This window comes from Mustelus asterias, chromosome 9 (assembly GCF_964213995.1).
Source record: "Mustelus asterias chromosome 9, sMusAst1.hap1.1, whole genome shotgun sequence".
NCBI lineage: Eukaryota > Metazoa > Chordata > Chondrichthyes > Carcharhiniformes > Triakidae > Mustelus > Mustelus asterias.
Genome location: NC_135809.1, coordinates 125298228 through 125321348, shown reverse-complemented (window position 1 = coordinate 125321348; position 23121 = coordinate 125298228). Strand labels below are relative to the sequence as shown.

Here is a 23121-nt window from a genome sequence, read left to right as displayed (position 1 = left end):
CTGACCCCGCTCTTCAGAGGCTGCAGCGGTGACTTCAGACTTTTATTTTGCAGGTCGGTAACAGCGCGGACGCGGATCGGGCCAGAAGACGGTAAAGTGGGATTTGGCAGTAGAGTTGGGCGCGCGGTTCATTAAGTCGATTTAAATGCATGCAAATGCATTTAAATCGTTGGGCCGCCCGATTCGGGCGCGGGTCTGGCTAGCGCCTGAATTGGGTGTCGGTAAAGCCGCGATCTGCTCGGAATCGGGTACAGATCGTGGTTTAGGCCCAATGCCCAACTTTACTGCGATTTTGCGCCGAAAACGGGTGCAAAGCTTTGGTAAAATCAGGCCCTATAATTTTATGCAAGATACAAGATTCTGAGGGAGTTTGATAGGGTAGATGCTGAGAGGATGGTTCCTCACATGGGAGAGTCCAGAACTAGGGGGCACAGTTTTAAAATATGGTCTCTCCCACTTAAAACAAAGACGAGGAAGAATGTCTTCTCTCAGAGGACCTTCAGAGCATCCTCCATGCTCTCATCCCACGTACTCCCCGCGTTGGAGATCTCTACTGTCTTCCGAATAAACACAAGGCAAACACACACGGCCATCCCATCGTATCGGGCAATGGGACCCTGTGCGAGAACCTCTCTGGCTACATCGAGGGCATCCTGAAACCCGTTGTACAAAGAACCCCCAGCTTTTGTTGCGACACTACGGACTTCCTACAGAAACTCAGCACACATGGAGCAGTTGAACCAGGAGCACTCCTCGTCACAATGGATGTCTTGGCACTCTACACCAGCATCCCCCACGACGATGGCATTGCTGCAACGGCCTCAGTACTCAACGCCGACAACTGCCAATCTCCAGATGCAATTTTACAACTCATCCACTTCATCCTGGACCACAATGTCTTCACCTTCAACAACCAATTCTTCATCCACACACACGGAACAGCCATGGGGATCATATTCGCACCTCAATATGCCAACATTTTCATGCACAGGTTCGAACAAGACCTCTTCACTGCACAGGACCTTCAACCGATGCTATACACTCGATACAACGATGACATTTTCTTCCTTTGGACTCATGGTGAACAATCACTGAAACAACAATATGATGACATCAACAAGTTCCATCCCACCATCAGACTCACCATGGACTACTCTCTGGAATTGGTTGCATTCTTGGACACACGCCTCTCCATCAAGGACGGTCACCTCAGCACCTCACTGTACCGCAAGCCCATGGATAACCTCACGATGCTCCACTTCTCCAGCTTCCACCCTAAACACGTTAAAGAAGCCATCCCCTATGGACAAGCCCTCCGTATACACAGGATCTGCTCGGATGAGGAGGGTCGCAACAGACACCTCCAGACTGAAAGATGTCCTCATAAGGACAGGATATGGCGCTCGACTCATCGATCGACAGTTCCGACGCGCCACAGCGAAAAACCGCACCGACCTCTTCAGAAGACAAACACGGGACACGGCGGACAGAGTACCCTTCATCGTCCAGTACTTCCCTTAAGCGGAGAAGCTCCGACATCTTCTCCGGAGGCTTCAACATGTCATTGATGAAGACGAACATCTCGCCAAGGCCATCCCCACCCCCTCACATCTTGCCTTCAAACAACCACACAACTTCAAACAGACCATTGTCCGCAGCAAACTACCCAGCCTTCAGGAGAACAGCGACCACGACACCACACAAACCTGCCACAGCAACCTCTGCAAGACATGCCAGATCATCGACATGGATGCCATCATCTCACATGAGAACACCATCTACCAGGTACACGGTACATACACTTGCAACTCGGCCAACATTGTCTACCTGATACGCTGCAGGAAAGGATGTCCCGAGGCATGGTACATTGAGGAGACCATGCAGACGCTACGACAACGGATGAATGAACACAGCTCGACAATCACCAGGCAAGAATGTTCTCTTCCTGTTGGGGAGCACTTCAGCAGTCACGGGCATTTGGCCTCTGATCTTCGGGTAAGCGTTCTCCAAGGCGGCCTTCATGATACACGACAGCGCAGAGTCGCTGAGCAGAAACTGATAGCCAAGTTCCGCACACATAAGGACGGCCTCACCGAGATCTTGAGTTCATGTCACACTATCTGTGACCCCCATGACTTGCCTGGTAGACAGCGAAAAACATTGTTTCTTGTACACTATGCAGACAAAGCATACCATTCATAGAGAAGGAAAGGGAGAGTGCAGAATGTAGTGTTACAGTCACAGCTAGGGTATAGAGAAAGATCAAATTAATGTGAGGTGGGTCCATTCATGTGTGTGCCCATTAAACTTCCCATACATACAGCTGACTCTGGAATCACAAATCATTCTTATGAGTGGCACGGTGGCACGGTGGTTAGCACTGCTACCTCACAGTGCAAGGGACCCGGGTACAATTCCAGCCTGGGGTGACTGTGTGGAATTTGCACATTCTCCATATATTTGTGTGGGTTTCCTCTGGATGCTTCGGTTTCCTCCCACACTCCAAAGATGTGCAGGTTAGGCGGATTGACCATGCTAAATTATCCCTTAGTGTCAGGGCGATTAGCAGGTTAAATACGTGGGGTTATGGGAATAGGGCCTGAGTGGGATTGTTGTTGGCTTAGGCTCGATGGGCCAAATAGCCTCCTTCTGCACTGTAGGGATTCTATAATTCTATGGTTACAGAGAATGAAAGGGAAATGACAGCAATGTACAGGCCATTCAGCCCATCTGGCCAATGCCAGCACTCATGCTCCAAATGGTCCCTCTCCAACCCTACAAGTAGTAAATATGAATCAAATGAAAGATCAGGAAACAAATAACTCTGGTCTTAACAAGGTAAAATCAAAGTACAACAAAACAATAACATTAATGGGAAACGAGAATCAATACAAACATTACTTCTTCATGAGTAGCTTTCCATTATCTCTTTCACAAGCATGGATTTTATGCAAACAGAAATCCCTCAGAAGATGCCAAGAGTATCTCCAAGAAGCCTCCTTCAGTGGTGGGGACTGTATCATATTCACAATTTGACAGACTTACATTTCTCCTGTCTGATAGTGTATTTGGAGGAGACGGTAAGTAGAGGATGATAGAGCAGAGGTTTTGTTATAAGGTCAATGAGCGGGGCGGAAAAGGCTATTTTGTAAAGCCCACAATACTAAGGGAATAAGTAAACCATGCAGTGGTACTGGAGGTTTTATAACCGCGTCTATTAGGGTTTTGCGGCACAAGAGGAGACACAAACTATAAGAGGCATACCATATTCAGCAGAAAGGTAGGGGAGGAACAATTATAACATTGTGCAGTTTAATTAATGGTTTTTAAACAAACTAGTGAACAAAAATAAGCAAGAGTTTATGGTGCAGAGAGCATTACCTTGGCTACATTCTAATCAGCTCTTAATTATTACTGACACCCTTTCTTAAAAATACATCAACTTCCATTTAGATACAAATAAGTACATCTGAATTAGTATTAGAGGCGGCACAGTGGTTAGCACTGCTGCCTCACAGTGCCAGGGACCCAGGTTCAATACCAGCCTCGGGTCACTGGCTGTGTGGAGTTTGCACATTCTCCCCGTGTCTGGGTGGGTTTCCTCCGGGCTCTCCGGTTTCCTCCCACACTCCAAGGCTGTATGGGTTAGGTGGATTGGCCATGCTTACTTGACCCTAGTGTCAGGGGGATTAGCAGGGTAAATATGTGGGGTTACGGGAATAGGGTCTGGGTGTGATTGTGGTCAGCGCAGACTCGATGGGCCGAATGGCCTCCTTCTGCACTGTAGGAATCCTATTATTCTAGTGGCAGGGGTTGGCCACTTGGCTCCTGAAGCCTGCTCCACCATTCATCATGGCTGATCTCATTATAACCTCAATTCCACATTCCTGCCTAACCCCCCCAATAATCTTTCACCCATTTGTTAATCAAGAATTTATCTAGCTCTGCTTTAAAAATAATTTCAAATATTCTGCTTCCACTGTTTTTAGAAAGGGAGTTCTGGAGCCTCACAGTGCTCTGAGAGAAATAATTTCTCCTCATCTCTGTCTTAAATGAGTGACCCCTTATTTTTAAACAGTGACCCCTACTTCTAGATTCTCCGACAAGAGACAGTCTCTCCATTTCCATCCTCTCAGGATCTTGAAGTTTTGATCAAGACGCCCCTTACTCTTTTCAATTTTAGTGGATACAAACCTAACCGCTCCAAACTTTCCTTGTAACTGTGGTAAACCACTGTTAGCTTATTACCTGTATATGTGACATGCCTGGACACATCCCTGCCGGCCCTACCCGAGACTCCACCCCTCCCCCTTTGGTCCAGGTATAAAGGCGACTGCTCCCCACCCCCCTGCCTCAGTCTGGGCCAGTTCATCGGCATGGGTGTGCTCCAAGTCTTTTGCTAATAAAAGCCTATTTGTTCTTGCATACAAACTAGTCTTTGCTCGATTGATGGTGCATCAGTGACGCTCATTCCTGGGATTCCTGGGGTGCATCAGTAATGCCCATTCCTGGGATTCATCTAATAGTCCTTCTCTGAACTACTTCTAAAGCATTTACATCTTTCCTTAAATAAGGAGACCAATACTAAACACAATAGGCCACACTTGGAATATATGCCGGAATTTTACCGCCTCACCCGCCCACACCCGATAGGCTCACAGAACGGATTTCTCCATTGGCCTCGGGCAGGATTTTATGAGCCTCACCCGAGCGAGGTCGTAAAATACCAGCCATAGTGTTCAATGCTGGTCGCCACACTAACAGAAGGATGTGGCGGCTTTGGACAGGGTACAGAAAGAAATTACCAGGATGTTGCCTGATATGGAGGGCATTAGCTATGAGGAGAGATTGGAGAAACTTGGTTTGTTCTCACTGGAACGACAGAGGTTGAAGGGAGACCTGATGGAAGTCTACAAGATTATGAGGGACATGGACAGAGTGGACAGTCAGAAGCTTTTTCCCAGAGTGGAAGAGTCAATTACTACGAGGCATAGGTTTAAGATGAGGGGGGCAAGGTTTAAAGGAGATGCACGAGACAAGTATTTTACATAGAGGGTGGTGGATACCTGGAACTTGCTGCCGGGGGAGGGAGTGGAAGCAGATACAAGTAGTAAATATGAAGCAAATGAAAGATCAGGAAGCAAATAACTCCAGTCTTAACATGGTAAAATTAAAATGCAACAAAAAATAACATTAATGAGAAATGAGAATCAATACAAACACTACTTCATGAGTAGCTTGTGTTGCGAAGTTCAGTAGAGTAAATGTAGATTGGTGTTTGTAAATTTGTAACATGCTTTGGGGGGAAAGCATTGCACGGTCCCTTTAAAAGGTGGTTCTTTTTCTGCGCGTGGAGAGTTAAAAAAATGCAAGTACAGACAGAGTGCCCAAAATGAAACATTTGTATCAAAAGACCAAGCAGCAGGGTTACCAAGGGTTACCAAGGCAACAGGCCTTCAGGCATTTGAATGATTTGAATTCAGCCAATCAAATTTGAATCAGGCACTTAGATATCAAGAACCCATTAAATTTAAATCCGATGCTTTTGGCAACCTAGGACCAATCATATTGTGGGGGATAGTGATATGTTATTACAGGTATAAAAGGAAGGGGGCAGTGCAACATAAGAGAACTAAGTTTCTACGATAGTGACTTTTAAGGGGCATCTTGACAAATACATGAATGGGATGGGAATAGAGGGATATGGTCCCTGGAAGGATCGGGGGTTTTAATTCAGTCGGGCAGCATGGTCGGTGCAGGCTTGGAGGGCCGAAGGGCTTGTTCCAGTGCTGTAATTTTCTTTGTTCTTTGTTCTAATACCCCAGATATGGTCTCAGTAATGCCCTGTACAACTGAAGCATAACCTCCCTACTTCTGTAATTACTTCCCGAATTACTTGCTGTACCTGTATACTAGCCATCCCCCCACCACCACCAAACGTCCCCCCCCCCCCCCACCACCACCACCAGAATTAAGCATCAGAAAAAATACTTCACAGATGCATAATCAGGCAAAAATTGACACAGAGTTGAAGATTGGCTAAATGTTTTATGAAGGGCTTTAATGACAAGATTGAAATGAAGAGATAGGTTTCAAGGGGAAATTTCATAGCCAAAGGCCAAGATGATTGAAAGTCTGGCCATCAGCGATGAGAACAAAGAACAAAGAACAGTACAGCACAGGAAACAGGCCCTTCGGCCCTCCAAGCCTGTGCCGCTCCTTGGTCCAACTCGACCAATCGTTTGTATCCCTCCATTCCCAGGCTGCTCATGTGACTATCCAGATAAGTCTTAAATGATGTCAGCGTGCCTGCCTCCACCACCCTACTTGGCAGCGCATTCCAGGCCCCCACCACCCTCTGTGTAAAAAACATCCCTCTGATATCTGAGTTATACTTCGCCCCTCTCACCTTGAGCCCGTGACCCCTCGTGATCGTCACCTCCGACCTGGGAAAAAGCTTCCCACTGTTCACCCTATCTATACCCTTCATAATCTTGTACACCTCTATTAGATCTCCCCTCATTCTCCGTCTTTCCAGGGAGAACAACCCCAGTTTACCCAATCTCTCCTCATAGCTAAGACCCTCCATACCAGGCAACATCCTGGTAAACCTTCTCTGCACTCTCTCTAACGCCTCCACGTCCTTCTGGTAGTGCGGCGACCAGAACTGAATGCAGTACTCCAAATGTGGCCTAACCAGCGTTCTATACAGCTGCATCATCAGACTCCAGCTTTTATACTCTATACCCCGTCCTATAAAGGCAAGCATACCATATGCCTTCTTCACCACCTTCTCCACCTGTGTTGCCACCTTCAAGGATTTGTGGACTTGCACACCTAGGTCCCTCTGTGTTTCTATACTCCTGATGACTCTGCCATTTATTGTATAACTCCTCCCTACATTATTTCTTCCAAAATGCATCACTTCGCATTTATCCGGATTAAACTCCATCTGCCACCTCTCCGCCCAATTTTCCATGAGGCGAAGAGAACATGCATTAGCATAAGAAACCACAGTTTAAAACTAAGGGGCCATCCGTTTAAGATAGAGGTGAGGAGAATTCTTTTCTGTCAGAGGAATGTGAGTCTTTGGGGCTCTCTTCCTCAAAAGGTGTTGGAAGAGGAGTCTTTGAATAATTTTAGTGCAGAGGTAGATAGATTCTTGATAAGCAAAAGGGGTGGAAGATGTGATCTACGTATATAGCATAGGTTGGTGTTTGGGGTCCGTACTGTCCCTTTAAGCGTGCAAGTCAGGTGGCCCTGAGGGGATTAGCTCCGCCCAGTGTGGGATCCAGTTGTGACGTCTTAGATCTGACTGTGGAACAGTGCATACCTCTAATAAAGAGCTCCCTGTGTTCAAGTTACCAAACTGTAATGATTTTGATCAGGCAATTGAGGTTGGCCTGCTTGAATATGAACTCCCTGATTCAGGGCTAAGTTGATCATCTATTCAGGGAGCTCTGTGCTCTGTATTTAAAGAGGAGTGTCAGTTCCTCTGGCACTCTGGATGTAGACTGCATACTGACAGCACTCTGTATAGTGTTGTTGGATCTTGTAAATAAAGGAATTTTGGTGAAGGGACTTCCGTCTCTGAGGACTTATTACACAAGCCTACCTTATGTTTATTTATGCACCCTAAATTAATAGGTGCATACATAATAAAAGGGATTGGGGGTAGGCTGGATGGTGGAGTCAAGGTTACAATCAGATCATCCTTGCCCTCGTTGAATGGCAGAGAAGGCTCAAAGGGCTGCATGGCCTATTCCTACTCCTAATTCATATGTTCGCCGACCAGAGTTGCAGAAATACAATTCTCCAAAATATCTGAGAATTAGACATTCTGTTAAGGTACAAACACTAGACATTGATATTCAGAGGTTAATACACAAGCAAAGTCAACCACAAAGGAAAAGTTGCCACTTGGCTTACATTTGGCAAGAATCATAGAATCCCTACAGTGCAGAAGGAGTTCATTCGGCCCTACAAACCTGCACTGACCACAATCCCACCCAGGCCATATTCCCGTAACCCCATATATTTATCCTACTAATCCCCCTGACACTAAGGGGCAATTTAGCATGGCCAATCCACCTAACTCGCACATCTTTGGACTGTGGGAGGAAATCGGAGCACCCGGAGGAAACCCACACAGACACGGGGAGAACGTGCAAACTCCACGCAGACAGTGACCCTAGGCCAGAATTGAACCCGGATCCTAGGCGCTGTGAGGCAGCAGTGCTAACCATTGTGCCAGCATGCTGCCGGTAATAATGAACTTTTAGCCTTGTACACGACAAGTACAGATACCCGCTGCATTCCGCTCCTTTTATACATTCACGGAGTTCATAGAATCAGAGAATCCCTACAGTGCAGAAGGAGGCCATTTGGCCCATTGGGCCTACACCAACAACAATCCCACCCAGGCACTATCCCCATAACTCCCTGCATTTACCCGAGCTGGTCCCCCTGACACTAAGGGGCAATTAGTCACGGCCAATCCACCTAACCCGCACATCTTTGGATTTTCCTGTTAACTTAAATGCCTGCATTCTCAGCAGGTACAGGGGTGACAGGGTGACTGATGTCAATGTGACTGAAGGCTGTGACTGTCGGGGAAGTCAACACTTGCGACACATCATCCTTTTGGCTTGCTGCAGGGACCCCACATCCTCCTGAATGCAAACAGCTACAGGCTTCAAGGAATAACTTTAGATATCAGTAATTAACTGATAGCCACGTTTGCAGGGGCCTGAAGGTCACGGACAATAAAAGATGAGCAAGGTGTACTGATACCAATGAGAAGTAATTGGTGCGAGACTCTCCAAAGCCTCTTAACTCATCATGCAGGTTTTTCTTATTAAAACTAATTCTCCAAAAATAAAGCACTTGTCAGATCAATCAATAAAACGAATCATCGGTAAATCCTATGGGGTGCCTTTCTTTCGAGAGTTCCAGCAAGCTGGCACAAGCAATAGTCATTAGCTCTTTCCAAATCCATTATAAAAAGAACATTTGCCATCTACACTGTGCTCGGTCTCATCATTTACTTTGTACCAGAATGGAACAAACAATGATACAAGAAACAGGAGCTTTAAAACTCATTGGCAGTGATTAAAGGGCGGTAAAATTGCTCATATGCTTATATGGACAAAACATTAACACAATAGCAGCTGTAACAACGGCACAGAATGTCTTCTATTTCAACACACTGCAAGGTAAAGCTTAGAACAGACTGCCCCATTAGTGACACATTTTTGCAGTACTGAGCTGACCTGTGTAAGATTCACTTTATTTACAGTGATGAGATTAATCAGCCTGAAATTCTGCAGTTGAGGCTGCTGTTCTTTGCTCAAGGAAGAAGAATTCTGAGCTTTCCCCATTAGAAATTTAGACAACAACATTATATTTTGCAGACACTGTGTAAAAGGGATAAAGCCACATGTGTAGTTGAAGTATTAGTGTCGCAAGTAGGCTTACATTAATGAAGTTACTGTGAAAATCCCCTGGTCGCCACACTCCGGCACCTGTTCGGGTACACTGAGGGAGAATTTAACATGGCCAATGCGCCTAACCAGCACGTCTTTCGGATTGTGAGAGGAAACCAGAGGACCCGAAGGAACCCCACGCAGACAGGGGGAGAACGTGCAGACGCATAAACAATGACCCAAGCTGGGAATTGAACCTGGGTCCCTGAAGTTGTAAGGCAGCATTGCTAACCACTGTGCCACCGTGCTAGACCAATAGGTCGCACTTGGAATATAGGGCCCTATTTTACCATTGCAAACGTGGTAAAGTCGGGTGTGAGGCTATTAACGCGGTCAGCGCCCGTGTCCGCGCAGATGGCCACTTTACTGAGACCCGGGAATGGCAGCCATCCGATTTCCGCCCGAAACGGGTGCAACGGCGATTTAAATGCATTTGCATGAATTTGAATTGAATTAATGAACTGCCCGCCCAACTTTATCAGCATTTCCCCCTTTACCACCGCATTCGCCAATCCGGAATTGCGCCAAAATGGAGCTGCTAAATAAAAGTCTGAATCGGGCGCTCCAGCTGCTGAAGAGGCGGGTTCAGCACTTCCAAAGGCTCTCTGACTCAGATCAGCGGTGGGGGAGGGGAGGGAGGCAGGTCAGATCATTCTCTGAGGTGGGGGGAGTGAGGCCAGATCATTCTCTGGTTGCGGGGGGAGGAGGGGAGTGAGGCCAGATCATTCTCTGGTGAGGGGATGGGGGGGGAGGAGGAGGCGGGTCAGATGTTCCTCTGGTGGTTGGAGGGGGGGGTGGGGGGGATCATTCTCTCGGGGGGGGGAGGGGGGGGTGAGGCCAGATCATTCTCGGGGGGTGGGGGGGGCGGGGGGAGGTCAGATCATTCCCTTGGTGGGGGGGTGGGGGGGAGTGAAGCCAGATCATTCTCTGGGTGGAGGAGTGAGGCCAAATCGTTGTCTGGTGGGGGGGGGGGGGAGGGGGGGCGGGGGGAGGGGGGGGCGGGGGGGGGGGAGAGCGGGAGGGAGGCGGGTCAGATCATTCTCTGGTGCGGGGGTGGGGAGGGAGGGGAAGGCGGGTCAGATGTTCGTCTGGGGGAGGGGGAGGCCAGATCATTCTCGGGAGGGGGGGTGGGCGGTGTGTGAGGCCAGATCATTCTCTGGGCAAGGGATGGGGGGGGGGGGGAATCAGGCCAGATCATTCTCTTGGGGGGGGGGCAGTGAGGCCAGATCATTCTCTGGGGGGAGGGTGGAGTGAAGCCAGATCATTCTCTAGGGGAGGGGGAGAAGTGAAGCCAGATCTTTCTCTGGGTGGAGGGGCGGGGGGGGGGGGGGGTGGGAGTTAGGCTGGACCGTTCTCTGGGGGAGGGGATGGGGGGGAGGCCCAATTGCTCACTGGTGGGGGGGGGGGGGGCAGATGGATCTCTGGTGGGGGGGGTCCGCTGCCACTCTGCGGGCAATCGGTGGGGGGGGGACGCGATCAGTATGGATAGTGGGGCGGGGAGGGTGGATAAGGGGGACAATGATGTCTGTGGGGGCCATCGCTCCCGAGCCGCTTTCTCCGCTTTTTGCGGCCCGAGAGCGATCTGACACGGGCGCGCTTTTTCAAATTTTTTTCTAACTGCACATGCGCAGTTCAGAGCTCCGATCATTTCGGGCATGCTAAGCTCCGCCCACAGCGCAAATGGGACCCGCATTTTTTTTCCAGGCTAAGTGCTAATGGGAGCGCCTGAAAGCAGATTTTCAAGTCGGATCTGAATTGCGCCCAGATTCAGCACTCAGAATGAAAATGGTAAAATCAGGCCCTTAGTGTTCAACTCTGGTGGCCACACTACCCGAAGGAAACTTTGGAGAGAGTACAGAAAAAATTTACTCGGATGTTGCCTGGTATGGAGGGCATCAACCATGTCACCCAACAGATCATTAAGGTAGAGAAAAGGAGGAAGAGACTATGGCCAGTATTTTACTGCTCCACCCGCTACGGAAACGGACCAGGCGAGGGGCGGACAATGGAAATGTCTGTTGAACTCAGGCAGGATTTTATGGTTTCAGGATGAGCAAGGCCGTAAAGTCCCACCCTATTTCTTTGTTTCACATCTTCTGCCGTTGTTTCCTGCTGCCATGCTTGCTTTCTCAGCCATGAAAATCGGTTGGTCAGGATGTGGAAATTTCCACCATCTACCTCAATGTCCACCACACAGTCTTTACAGGCAATGTCACTCTTGTCAGGAACCCTCCTCCTCCACCCACCCCCCCTCCCCCCACTCTCCCGACTTCAATTCACTATCACAATCAGATGCTTCCATGACAGATTTCTCTGGGAGAGCCGTTTCCAGGTCAGTGTTTACCCTCAACTAACGCTGCTGAAATGATGAGCCAGTCATTTTTCTCAGTACTGTCTGCAGAGTTTTGTGCTGCTCCAATTGTCTGCCACATGTGCCCACACGCCTGCATCACAACCGTGCCCGCGGAGATGAAACTCAGTCTCAGCAGAGGGTGCTAAATAGGCGGTCGTGGTTCAGAGATCTGTTGTACACCCTGCGCAATTCTGGAAAATAAGACAGAGGCAGGAATTCTCCGACCTCTCCCGCGGCTGGGATTCTCCTGTCCCGCTACAGCGAATGGAGATTTGGCTGAGCACCGAATTCTCCACTCTCGCTGGCAGCAGCAGCAGGGCGGGCGAGGCCGGAGAATTCCGAGGGTGCGTAAGAAGCACAAAACTACTCAAGTGCAATTAGTGCCCAGCCAAATTTCACTCTCTACCCAGTGAAGCACCTTGAGAAGACCTGAGGATGTGAAAGGTGCTACATAAGTGCAGGTTCTCGCTCTTTAAATGCAGTCTCAAGTTTAGATTGAAGGATAAACTCTGCGTGTTTGTTTGAAGATGGCTGGGGCTCAGTACAGCAGAAACAAAACTTATAAAGAGCTGGCATCGGGCCAATTTTTCTTTTCTACCACATAGTTTAGGATAAGGGTAAATACGCTCTCAAGTAGAATATATTCTTGAGTGGCACAGTCGGCATGCTGTGTTACATGGCTATAATTAGCAAGCAAAAGGAAATTTCAATCCTTGTTAGGAGGGGGTTACTGGAGAAAGCTTTGTTATGCTGTCTTTGTTATGCATGTTACTGCAAACCAAAGAATTTCAAAGGCTATCAAAATAATTGAGTCCTAATAAACATCCAAATTTGGAGTTGCTACAAACAGGTGACTGAACTGATAAGTTGAGCCATTTACACTTACCGCGACATACATTACAGCACCTGTTTTCAGGCTGAATGCGTTCACTCAGGGGGCAATCCAGACTTGAGCATGTCTCGTGAACAATGACCATTGTTCGGTTCTGTTGAGCATTAATAAGAGCTATTATTAGACCAATCTCCTCTTGCACAGCGAGGAACAATATTACTTATGAAACTTTAATGGCATATACAGAAAATCTTGTACAGGCTCAGGCAGTTCTATGTCGTAATCCTTTGATGAACGCACAACACTTGTGCATCTTAAAACTTATTTAGACCTGAAGTTCAGGACATGAATGGATTTTCACTTCATCCCTGATATTCTAAGTCACGCTGTCTCTAGTAATATTCTGCACAAACAGATTTTTATCAGGATATTAAGCTGAAATGGAACAGATGAGTAGAAAATAGTACAATAGAGAAAGACTTGTTCTTGTTGCTGTGCATATTAATACTTCTCATTATTCCCCATTGTAGCCCAATTCACACAAACTCTATAACTGGTCATTCATACATAAGCACCTAAACATGTTGAAGGAAAATCGCCAGGCACCGGTGTAGTGGTATTGTTGTTAGACTGGTAATCCAGATATTCAGGGTAATTCTCTGGGAACCCGGGTACGAATCCCACTATGGCAGATGGTGAAATTTGAATTCAATAAAAATCTAAAATTAAAAGTCTTGATGACCATGAAATTGTTTCTGTGAAGGAATATGGGCCAAATGTGGGCAATTGGGACTAGCTGGGCTGAAGGGCCTGTTTCCTTGCTGTATAACTCTATACCAGGGAGAAACTACCTCTGTGCAATATGCAAACAATTGTAAACATCTCCTTGTTAAATAGATTTGCAGTTTTGTGACATAAGGAACAGTGTGTACATTTTCCCAACATTGGGGCTACAAAGTACATAGTGTTTCCAGTCGAACATATTATTATGCAGATGTTAATTCCATGCAGCCAATTCGGATAATGACAGATTGAACGGAGGAGGAAGATTGAACCCCATTTGAAGAATAAGAAAGATTATATTCAAGGTTGCTGAAACATCATTTTCCGTATTTTCTAAACCTCCATATGCACACAGGAGTAAACACCAACCAGGACAGAAGATGGGACAGTGTTCTACTCATAGGACAAGTTTGGATTACTAATGCTTCAGGGAGTTATACAATCTGGTCAAATCTCACCTGAAGCTTTTAACAAGAGAATTTGCAGTCCAAAGATGTGCTGGTTAGGTGCATTGGCCATGCCGAATTGCCCCCTCGAGTCAGGGGGATTAGGAGGTTAAATACATGGGGTTACAGGGATAGGGCCTGGGTGGGATTGTTGTCGGTGCAGGCTCGATGGGCTGAATGGCTTCCTTCTGCACTGTAGGGATTCTATGATTAATGCATCTGGACCTTCTCCCCAAGTCTGAGGATATTATCCAAAGTGTAAGTAAACAGCTGTTTGTTAGTTTTGTGTTTTTTAACCTTTCTCCTGGCGAGGCAAATTGCTGTTTAGGAACAGTCAGATACAAACGGAACCAGTGATAGGAGGCTACTTTGATGAATTACTGCTAGGAGGTAGTTGGAGGGGATATGGAAAACTTCTTCATGTTCATTTTCCCTACTCTGTTCCTCTCTACACAGCCCTCTCTTCCCCTGGGATAATTATCACTTAGCACATAAAAATTGTCATTTCATTTTTTCCAAGCTCCCTGAGACAAAAGTCTGGACTGTCAAACCAGGTTCAAAATGAACAATGCTCAATGTCTATTAGGGGCGGTTGCTGGCTGAATAAGGGTTGAAAGGATCTTCTTGTGCAAACAGAAATACAATAACTGATGCCATTTGTGAAGAAAACATGCATTTCCCAGCCTGAAAAGCTTGCAGAGGGTGACCCCTTGAGCTTTTGTTCTGTCACCTACATTAGCTGTTCTGCAACTGATTGTTGCAATAATGTCACTGCCTGCTCAATGTTCCTCACACTGAAATTAGTCATTCCTCGTGACAGAGAAACATGAACCAAACCAAAAGCACAAAGCCATTATGAGCTTCATCCAGGGCCTTTCAGTCCCCTGAGCATGTAGTCAGTTATCCCACGAATGTCAACATCTGGCTTTCCTTCTGCCCACATGTCATGTCGATTTGGACATTTCCAATACCTTTTTACACCTGAAAGGCTACTCGAGAAAATGGCAAAACACGGTGTAAATGAAGTCTTCACTGTTGCTTTAGAAACATTATACAACTTGCCGTCTCTTATTGTTGTCGCTACTCTAGCAAGCTGTGAGAATTTTTTTCAGAACTCTTGTGGCAATTCAGACCAAAGGTATTGTAAGGCAGAAAAGGAGTATTCAGGTATAATATCCACCAGATCCCTGACAGGGTCTACCTGTATTGGCAACCAATATCTGAATACTCAACTGAACAGTATGGCCAGAATTCTCCAACACCCGCGGCTGGGATTATCCAGCCCCGCTGCTGTGAACAGAGATTTGGCTGAGTGCCAAGTTCTCCATTCCCTCTGGCAGCAGCAGCAGGGCGTGCAAGACTGGAGATTTCCAGCCTACATTTCTCAAATGAAGAATTAGCGAAGCAGGGATGCTGCCAACTAAACCTGGAGATTTGCATGGGTCTTCAAAGAGCATACTCTACCTATTTATGATGTGTGAGACACACCTAAACAATTCTGCTTCATTTTCTACAATGGCTAGGCATGCAATAAATTCATAATCAAGATGTGAGATGAACATAGGAAGATGGAATTGCAAACAGTTTCACAGAGAGAGGACACCAAAGCACATAAATCTGCTATTAAGCCTCCTATCTGCCTCCCTATGAGGAGGCGATGGCCTAGTGGTATTATCGCCAGACTATTAGTCCAAAAACTCAGCGATTGTTCTGGGGACCCTGGGTTTGAATCCTGCCATGGCAGATGGTGGAATTTGAATTCAATAAAAAATATCTGGAATTAAGAATCGACTGATACCTGAGATCATTGTCGATTGTCAGAAAAATCCATCTGGTTCACTAATGTCCTTTAGGGAAGGAAATCTGCTGTCCTTACCTAGTCTGACCTTCATGTGACTCCAGAGCCACGGCAATGTGGTTGACTCTCAACTGCACTGCAAGGGCAACTCGGGATGGACAATAAATGCTGCCCCAGCCAGCAATGCCCATGTAAATGAATGAATTTTAAAAAAGCAGAAAACTTTGGTAGAAAGGTCATTTTGCGAAAGTCCCTCAAATGTAGAGTAGGATTAAGCAATTGGCGACTGTTAAGAATTGAGGAAAATTAAGTTGACAAAATGAAATTGGGGTGAAATAAAATAAAGTGGATGAAAGGGGACAAAGTGCAGCTTGAGAAGGGGTGTTTTGATATCTGAATTAGCATAGAAGTGGAAAAACAAGTGTTTACCTATATGACCATGGGGGAAAGCAATGATGTATAGAAGAGGTGATTTCAAAGTGGAGTGATAAGATAAGATAAGATAGGACTAGCTTAGTGGTAAAAACTGGGCGGCATAGACAAAGGGCCTGCTTCCATGCTGTAAACATCCATGACTCTATAATTGGCATGTATATGCTAAAAGCCAGATCCACAGGGTGGGTAACATCAAAGGGAAAGAATGATATATCAAAGGCATAACCTCATGAGATATTGTGCGTGTATAGATATCTATGTAGTGTCTGTTCTGTTGTAGACTTCTATAGACCTTCTTGCCATGTGTTTTCATTTAAGTTAATAAAAATTCCTTATTAATTAATCACGAAATGACTATTGTTCCTCACTGGTTTGCATGTCTTTTCTCACATGATATTAAATTGAAAATATACAATACTAAGAACCAGTGTTCCAAATTACCCTTTTGGATTTTGGAATACCCTTGTATTTAACATCAGTGGGGGTTCTTAAAACGAGTAAGCCTGGCATGTGAGTTTTGATCAAGACATCTAGAATGTCAACATGAACTTAGTTAATGTTATACTTCCGAAACAGGGAAGTCATTTTGTTTCAAACTGTCTATGCTTAAATTATGACCATTCACTTATTATTGGTTATTGCTGTTTAACAAGTGAAAAGAAAATGAGGTGTTATGGAATCCTCAATGCCATTTTCTGAACTGGGCCATAATAAACAATAAGCCCAACTAAGGCTGTGCGTCTGTGATTCTGCATCATAAAGTTAAAACATGCTAATGTTATGCTGTTCTTTTTCTGAAACTTGATTATTACCAAACATTGAGTGTGTGGGAGCAATCTACCAACTTGCATAAGGAATTTATTGGGAGAAGGAGACAGAGTTATTATAATGGGAATCATGCACCCAATTTGGCAGAATGAGGTATTCCTCCAGGAAGCTGTACCTAGCTTTCACTATATTTATAAATGACTCAGATGAAGGAATAGTGATTCACGTATCCAAGTTTTGTGGATGACACAAAATTTCACAAATGTTGTGAAGGGGCACTAAAAGATTAAGCAAGCGGGTGACATGTTGTTGAAGATGATATGGGGAAGGATGAGGTCATAGAATCATAGAATCCCTACAGTGCAGAAGAAGGCCATTTGGCCCATTGAGTCTGCACTGATTCTCTGACAGATCATCCAACCCATGCCCTATCCCCACCTATTTACCCTGCTAATCCCCCTAATCTACACATTTTGGGAAACTAAGGGGCAATTTAGCATGGTCAATCAACCTAACCCACACATCTTTGGACTGTGGGAGGAAACTGAAGAACCCAGAAAGAACCCACGCAGACACAGGGAGAGACCCATGCGAACTCCGCACATACAGTCACCCAAGGCTGGAATCGAACCTGGGTCTCTGGCGCTGAGAGGCAGCAGTGCTAACCACTGTGCCACCGTGTTGCCACATCAACCATTTTGAACCCAAGAACAATAAGTCAAAGGGATTTTCTGATTGGTGAGAAGCTAAGAATTGTAGCGGAGAAGAGAGACTTAAAGACCTAAGTAGAGAAATTACTGAAAGCTAGCGGGCTGGTGCAAAAAGTAATTGAAAAGGTTCATGGAATATGGACCTTTATCTGTGGAATACAAATGGGTGAAAGTTGTTAAGATTATATATAGTTCCATTAGATCCCATTAAGAATAATGTACTCAGTTCTCAGAGACTAATTTCAGAGTAGATATGCTGGCCTTGGAGCAAGTGCTGTGCAGGCTTACCAGAATGATTGCGGGTTAAAAGGATTAAAATATGAGAACAGGTTCCATAGACAGGCATGTATTCCCTTTAATATAGAAGACGAAAGGGGGATCTAATCAAGGCACTTAAGATGATTAAAGGACTTATTAGGACATATAGAGAGGAATGTTTCTTTGGAAGCCAAGTCCAGAATGAGAGCCAATTATATTAGAACTCAGTGGCAGGACCAGAAAACACATCTTCACACAAGGTTGGGTGGAAATCTAGAACTAGGCTCGCCAAACAGCTCTTGAGAAATTTGAACATTTCAAAACTAAGGTTGCTTTTTTTTTAGTCAATGATATTCATAGAATCCCAACAGCGCAGAAAAACGGCCATTCAGCCCATCAAATCTGCGCCTGCAATAGTCCCACCCAGGCCCTATTCTTGCATCCCCACACATTTACCCCACGAATCCCTCCAACCTGCGCATCCCAGGACACTAGGGGACAATTTAGCATGGCCAATCCACCTAACCCACACATCTTTAGACTATGGGAGGAAACCGCAGCATCCGAAGGAAATCCACGGGGAGAACATGTAAACTCCACACAGACAGTCACCCAAGCCAGGAATCAAACCCAGGTCTCTGGCGCTGTGAGGCAACAGTGCTAACCACTGTGCCACCGTGCTGCACACATATTACGGAGTTCAGAACCATGGACAGATAACTTGGATAAATATAAGGATCAGTCATGATCTAAACAGGTGTGGGAGTTGGTATACCCTTTTTTTTCCTATGTTCCCTTTGTGTACGATTAATGCTACTCCTGATGCACTTCATCTTAGGGTCTTAAAGGTAACTGCTGAGATAGTAGATACAGTGGTTTTAATTTTCCAAAATTCTATAGGTTCTGGAAAGGTCCCATCAGATTGGCAAATAGCGACTGTAACTCCACTTTTCAAGCAAGGAGGGAGACAAGAAGCAGGAAACCACAGGTTAGTGAGCCGAAGACGTGTCACAGGGAAAATGCTGGAATCTATTATTAAAGAGATTATAGCAGGGCACTTCAAAATCTTAATGCAACGAGAGTCAACATGGTTTTGTGAAAGAGAAATCATATTTGAGTAAGTGATTGGAGTTGTTTGAGGAAGTACCAAGCAATGTGGATAAAGGGGAATTTATAGATGTGTTGTACTTGGATTTCCAAAAGGCATTTGACAAGGTACTACATCAAAGGTTACTACACAAATAAGAGCTCCTGGTATAAGGGGTAACCTATTAGCATGGAACCTATTCCATAGGGGAAACTTATTATCATAGTTATCAGAAAACAAACAGTAGGCATAAATGGGCCATTTTCAGGTTGGCAAGATGTAACGAGTGGAGTGCCATAGGGATCAGTGCTGGGGACTCAACTATTTACGATCTATATCAATGACTTGGGGGAAGGGGCAGAATGCATGGCTGCTCAATTCACTGGTGACACAAAGATAGGTAGGAGAGTAAGTTGTGAAGAGGATATAAGGAGTCTGCAAAGGTGTACAGAGAGGTTAATTGTGTGGCAAAAAATGGCAGATGGAACATAATGCGGGAAAATGTGAATATGTCCACTTTGGCAGGAAAAACAGAAGATCAAATCTGTAGAAACATAAAAAATAGGAGCAGGAGTAGGTCATTCAGCCCTTTAAGCCTGATCTTGGCTGATAATTAACCCAATAGCCTGATCCTGCCGTCCTCCCATATCCTTTGATCCCTTTTTTTCCAAGGGCATTATCTAACTCCTTCATGAAAACATATAATGTTTTGGCCTCAACTGCTTCCTGCGGTAAAGAATTCCACAGACTGACCACTCTCTGGGCAAAGAAATTTCTCCTCATCTCAGTCGTAAAAGTTTTACTTTATATCCTTAAACTATGATTGATTCTGGATACCCCACCATCCTGCACCTACCCTGCCAAAACGTTTTAGCTTTCTATGAGATCTCCCCACGTTCATCTGGATTCCAGCGAATATAATCCGAACCGATTCAATCTCTCCTCATATGTCAGTGCCCCTGTCCCAGGATTCAGTCTGGTAAATCTTCATTGCACTCCTTCTATAGCAAGAACATCCTTCCTCAGAAATTGAGATCAAAACTGAACACAATATTCCAAGTATGGCCTCACCAAAGCCCTGTATAATTGCAGCAAGAGATCCCTGTACTCGAATCCTCTCGCTATGAAGGACAACATACCATTTGGCTTCTTTGTCACCTGCTGCACCTACATGCTTACGTTCAGCGACTGGTGTACGACACCTAGGTCTCATTGCACATTACCTTCTCTTCATTTATAGCCATTCAGATAATAATCTGCCTTCCTGTTTTTGCTACCAAAGTGGATAACCTCAGATTTATCCACATTATACTGTACGTGCCACGCATTTAACCACTCACTCAGCTTGTCCAAATCACACTGAAGCATCTCTGCATCCTCCTCTGAATCTGGTGAACTGGTGCGATGACAATAATCTCTCCCTCAATTTCAACAAAACGAAAGAGATTGTCATCGACTTCAGGAAGCGTAAAGGAGAACATGCCCCTGTCTACATTAATGGGCACAAAGTAGAAAGGATCGAGAGCTTCAGATTTTTAGGTGTCCAGATCACCAACAACCTGTCCTCGTCCCCCCATGCCGACACTATAGTTAAGAAAGCCCACCAACGCCTCTACTTTCTCAGAAGACTAAGGAAATTTGGCATGTCAGCTATGACTCACCAACTTTTACAGATGCACCATAGAAATCATTCTATCTGGTTGTATCACAGCTTGGTATGGCTCCTGCTCTGCCCAAGACCACAAGGAACTACAAAAGGTCGTGAATGTAGCCCAGTCCATCACGTAAATCAGCCTCCCATCCATTGACTCTGTCTACACTTCCCGCTGCCTCGGCAAAGCAACCAGCATAATTAAGGGCCCCACACACCCCGGACATTCTCTCTTCCACCTTCTTCCGTCGGGAAAAAAATACAGAAGCCTGAAGTCACATACCAACCGACTCAAGAACAGTTTCTTCCCTGATGCTATCAGACTTTTGAATGGACTTAACTTGCATTAAATTGCTCTTTCTCTACACCCTAGCTATGACTGTAACACTACATTCTGCACTCTCTTGTTTCCTTCTCTATGAACGGTATGAACGGTTTGTCTGCATAGCACGCAAGAAACAATACTTTTCACTGTATGCTAATACATGTGACAATAATAAATCAAATCAAATCAAAATCCTCAAAGCTTACCCTCCCACCCAGCTTTGTGTCGTCTGCAATGTATTATTTATGACTTAGACGTTGAGAAATTGCAGAAATACAAACAAAAAATGCTGCATAAACTCAGCAGGTCTGATTCATAGTTCATCCAGCATTTTGTGTTTTTATTTCAGATTTTCAGCATCTGCAGGATTTTACTTTTATTTTCGAGGTTGCAGAACTTTTAGATGCAGAGAGGTCATATCATAGAATCATAGAAACCCTACAGTACAGAAAGAGGCCATTCAGCCTATCGAGTCTGCACCGACCACAATCCCACCCAGGCCCTACCCCCATATCCCTACAGATTTACCCACTAATCCCTCTAACCTACGCATCTCAGGGCAATTTTTAAGGGCAATTTTTAGCATGGCCAATCAACCTAACCTGCACATCTTTGGACTGTGGGAGGAAACCGGAGCACCCGGGGGAAACCCACGCAGACACGAGGAGAATGTGCAAACTCCACACAGACAGTGACCCAAGCCGGGAATCGAACCCAGGTCCCTGGAGCTGTGAAGCAGCAGTGCTAACCACTGTGCTACCGTGCCGTCTGGGTATCCCGGTTGATGAAAAATCAGTATGCAGATGCAGCAAGTGATTGACAAGCAAAAGGAATTTTGTCATTTATTGCAAGAGGAATGGAAGCTAAAAGTTGGGAGATTTTGCTATCATTGTGCAGGGCATTGCTGAGATCACATCGAGAGTACTGTATATAGTTTTCATTTCCTTATTTTTAAAAAAACAGTATATAATTGCATTAGAAGCAATTCAGAAAAGCTTCTAATTCCTGCGATGGAGGGATTTTCTTATGAGGAACAGTTGGATAGATTGGGATTTCATAGAATCCCTACAGTGCAGAGGGAGGCCATTCAGCCCATTGAGTCTGCACCGACCACAGTCCCACCCAGACCCTATTCCCGTAACCCCACATATTTACCCTGCTAATCCCCCTGACACTAGGGTCAATTTAGCATGGCCAATCAACCTAACCCGCACATCTTTGGACTGTGGGAGGAAACCGGAGCACCCGGAGAAAACCCACAAAGACATGGAGAGAATGTGCAAACTCCACGCAGACAGTGACCTGAGGCGGGAATTGAACCTGGGTCCCTGGCGCTGTGAGACAGCAATGCTAACCACCGTGCCTCCATAACTTAACCATTGGTGTTTAGAAGAATATAAATCCTAACAGGAGTTGAGAGGGTGGATGTGAAAAGAACATTTCCCTTGTGGGAGAGACGAGAATGAGGGAGACACAGATTAAAAAGGTGTCTCACATTTAAGGTGGAGATGAGGTGAAGCTTTTTCTCTGAGAGGACTGTTAATCTCTTTTTTTATTTGTTTGTGGGACATAGATGTCGCTGGCTGTCCAGCATTTATTGTCCATCCCAAATTGGCCGAGAGTCAACTACATTGCTGTGGCTCTGGAGTCACATGTAGGCCAGACTGGGTAAGGACGGCAGATTTCCTTCCCTAAAGGACATTAGTGAACCAGATGGATTTTTCCAACAATTGACAATGGTTTCGTGGTCATCAGTAGATTCTTAATTCCAGATATTTTTTATTGAATTCATATTCTGTGGAATTCTCTTCCCCAGAGTGCAGTGGAGGCAGGGTCGTGGAATATTTTTTAAGACTGAGTTAAGTAGATACTTGATGATCAAGGGAGTCAAGGGCAGGTAGACAGGAAGGTAGAGTTGAGGCCACCATCAGATCGGCCACCTTATCAGATAGCAGAGCAAGCTTGAGAGGGTTGAACGGTCTACTGCTGCTCCTAATTCATATGGATATACGTTCATAAGCACATGTGGGCGGCATGGTGGCACGTTGGTTAGCATTGCTACCCCACAGCACCAGGGACCTGGGTTCGATTCCAGTCTTGGGTGAATGTCTGTGTGGAGTTTGCATGTTCTCCCGATATCTGCTTGGGTTTACTCCAGGTGCTCTGGTTTCTTCCCACACTCCAAAGATG

The 23121-nt window shown here is 45.6% G+C and overlaps 1 protein-coding gene across 2 annotated transcripts in view; it reads right to left on the bottom strand.

Moving 5' to 3' along the window:
- LOC144498984 (protein kinase C-binding protein NELL1-like) overlaps positions 1–23121 on the bottom strand; it is an 893123-nt gene that overhangs the window by 630908 nt on the left and 239094 nt on the right. For both annotated transcript variants that reach the window (XM_078221009.1, XM_078221010.1), the window contains exon 11: positions 12725–12824. In XM_078221009.1, coding sequence (XP_078077135.1) covers positions 12725–12824 — 100 coding nt within the window. The remainder of the gene's footprint in view (positions 1–12724; positions 12825–23121) is intronic.